The sequence below is a fragment of the Phragmites australis genome, chromosome 7 (assembly GCF_958298935.1).
Source record: "Phragmites australis chromosome 7, lpPhrAust1.1, whole genome shotgun sequence".
In the NCBI taxonomy this organism is placed as follows: domain Eukaryota; kingdom Viridiplantae; phylum Streptophyta; class Magnoliopsida; order Poales; family Poaceae; genus Phragmites; species Phragmites australis.
Genome location: NC_084927.1, coordinates 4103462 through 4106468, shown reverse-complemented (window position 1 = coordinate 4106468; position 3007 = coordinate 4103462). Strand labels below are relative to the sequence as shown.

Sequence of the window (3007 nt, the reverse complement as noted above, 5' to 3'; positions counted from 1 at the left end):
GCTCCTCGAGGATAATTCCCTCGGCTGCGCTGGTCGGGACGCCGCTGGTCACTGGGGCTTGGCCCCGCTTTACCTGCTTGGCAAGGGCATTGAGGGCCCGCTCCCGGGCGGCCAGCTTGGCCTCCCACTTGGCGGCCTGCTCCTCCCGAGCAGTTAGGGCCGCCGACGCCGTGGTAGCGTCCTCCTCGCGCAGGGTAAGCTACTCCTCCCGGGCGTCCTGAGCCGTCGCCGTGATCTCGACATCAGTCTCGCGGACCGCCACCTCCTCCTCTCGACGGCGGACTTCGGCACAGCTCGGCTCGAGCTCGTCGTTCTAATGGGCTAAGTCTGCTCGGGAGGCCTCCACAGCCTTCTCGAGCGGCACGATGGCCTCATCCTGAGCACGCACCAGCCGCTCCCTGGTGAGCAGCTCCGTGGCCCACCGCCGCGATATCTCCCCCAAGCGGGTGGCTTCCTCCTGCGCAGCTCCTCTAGGGCCTCCCGCTCCTCGGCCACCGAGCGCTTCTCAATCCCATGATTTGCGCGGGCCAAGGTGATGCGGGCCTCCAAAAGTCGGCCAACCTCCTCCAAGTGCCCCTTCTCCTCGACGAGGGTGGCGCGGTCCACCTCAAGCTGTGACCGCTCCCTCGCCACGGCCGCCTCCAGCCGCTCGATCACCTCCCGGGAGCTCCCTAGCACGTCCAGGAGGGGTTCCGCGGCCTGGCTGGACGATGACCAGGCGCTGGGTCCCCTACAAGCCCTCTCTGCAGAGGTGCTCGGGGTCCCCGATTGATTCCACATCGGTGTCACCCTCACCGCGGCCATTTGCCCCACCCTCGAAGTGCTCGGGGCGGGCTCGACCGGCGCAGGCTGCTCGGGCGCGGCCGCTGCCCTCGGCTCAGGGCACGGCGGTGCCTGCGGCTCCGGCTCGGCCGGCGAGCTCGGCTCAGGGGCGAGAGCCAGCCTTGGCGGTTCCGGTCGCCTTTGGTCTCCGGCGGCGTCCTTGGGTGGCCTGAAAGCAAACAAAGGTTAGTCCCCTAACTTATTCCGGGCAAAACGCAATCGGGAAAGAAGAAATCTTACGCTGACTTTGGTCCGCGGTATTGCCACCGGGACTCTAGGATCTTGAATTCTGGGCCCTGCGGCTTCAGCCCGAAGTCTGCCCTCCTCCTCTTCGGCGGGGGGCTCTGTCCCTCGGGCCGCTGAGGGGTCACCGTGGAGCCCGTCTCTAGCGGCGGGCTGGCTTGGGCACTCGCTGTAGAGCCGTCGCGCCGGCCTTGGTCTTCGGGCTCCTGCGCCCTGGACCTCGCCTCCGTCGCGGAGCCTGTCTCCGACGGTAGGCCGGCTTGGGCACTCACTGTAGACCCACCACGCCGGCCTTGGTCTTCGGGCTTCCCCACCCTGGACCTCGCCTCCGTCGCAGATTCTGCGCTGGACGACTGGCCACCCCGGCCTCCCTCCTTCGCACCGCCCGCTAACGGCCGCTGCCATGGAGGCGACGACGAGGACGACGGCTGCGGCACGAACATACAAGGGGCGCTTTCCCTTGTCCCCTGGGGCTGCCACTCCGCTGCCGGTGGTGCCTCTTCCACCGGCCTGATGGCTGCCGCCTGCGGCAGCCCCACGGCCGGCCTGCGACCTGCCGCCCGCGGCACCCCTGCCACCCGCGGCACCCCTGCCGCCGGTCTGCGTCTGGCCGCCGGCGGCCTCTGTGCTGCCCGCGGGTAGCCTGCCACCTGCGGTGTCCCCGTCGCCTGTCCTTCGGGTGCCGCCCATCTCCTTGTCCACCCCGGGGATCTGGATGGTCCTGGGGTTCCGGCGCCCCGGCCGGTCGACCAAACCCTAGGCGTCGAACTCGGGTAGCGTCGCTTGCAGCACCACCCGACCCGGGTCGGCGCAGAGCACCAACTGCTCCCGGGGAAGCACCGCCCGGGTAAGGTCTTCCACGTCGGTCACCACCCGGAGCAGGCCTGCCAGCGCAGCCTCATCCAGGTACCCGTCCTCGCTGATCCGGGTCCTGGTGATGTCCTGGGAGCCCGTGTACATCCAGCTGGGGCGGACCCGCTCCCGCAAGGGTGCCAGGCGACGGCGCAGGTAGTCCACCACCACCATCACCGACGTCAGTCCCGCCTGGCATAGGTAGTCGATGCGGTTCAGGACTGGCCGCATCCGTTCATCCTCCTCCGGAGCCGCCTCCCAGATCGACCTCTGGGGCTCCGCCACCACCTCCAGCAATGTGTGGCGATCGTGGGGGCTAACGTCGACGTAGACTCAGTCGTGCCGCCAGTTGTCCCACTTGCTCCGCAGCACCTGGGGGATGTACAACACCACCAAGCCGTCCCGCAGCCGGAAGTTGCAGCAACCGGCGACGTCCGCGATGGAGGAGTCCCTCTTCTTCCCAGTCGGCCACAGCACGAAGAAGTGGTGGAACAACGCCACCGACGGCGGCACTCCGATGAACATCTCGCAGAAATGCACGAAGATCACCAAAATGACCACCGAGTTCGGGCTGAGGTGCGCCAGTTGGATGCAGAACGTGTCCAAGACTTGGAGGAAGAACGTCGAGAATGGCGGCACCAGCCTGGCCGCCACGAAGGAGACGAAAACGATGATGCGCTCCAGCCGGTCCGTGACGGGCGGGATGCTCGCCAGCCTCACCACCGAGGTCTCCCGCTGGCCTTCGAGCACCATCAACTTGCGGACCTTGTCCACCCCCTCTTCATTGACGATCTGTGACTTCGGCAGTATGCTGTCGGGCCCCTTGTCACGGTGGCTGCTCCCTGCCCTCAGCATTGTTCCGGGGTGGGGGGTGTGCTGGAACAGTGGGGGAGGAAGGGTTTGCTACTAGCCTAAGGGAGGGCGAAAGCTCTGGAGCGCAAGGAAGAAGAAGAAGGCTTGATTGCGAAAATGATGTAAAGGGGCAACAGTTCACTCCCCTCCTCCTTTTATATCCTAGGGATTTCAAACGACGCCTGCCACGGTGCGCTCGGCGAGACGAATTTCCTTGACCGACGCGAGCGCCAGGCGA

General features: G+C 66.8%; 1 protein-coding gene across 1 annotated transcript; it reads right to left on the bottom strand.

Moving 5' to 3' along the window:
- Nucleotides 1–321: 321 nt before the first annotated feature.
- On the bottom strand, nt 322–2772 carry LOC133923785 (uncharacterized). The gene is made up of 4 exons (XM_062369041.1): nt 2561–2772; nt 1063–1755; nt 790–991; nt 322–699 (listed from the first exon to the last, which is right to left on the bottom strand). The coding sequence occupies exons 1-4, from the start codon at nt 2770–2772 to the stop codon at nt 322–324; spliced, it is 1485 nt and encodes a 494-aa protein (XP_062225025.1).
- Between the last annotated feature and the right edge of the window lie 235 nt (nt 2773–3007).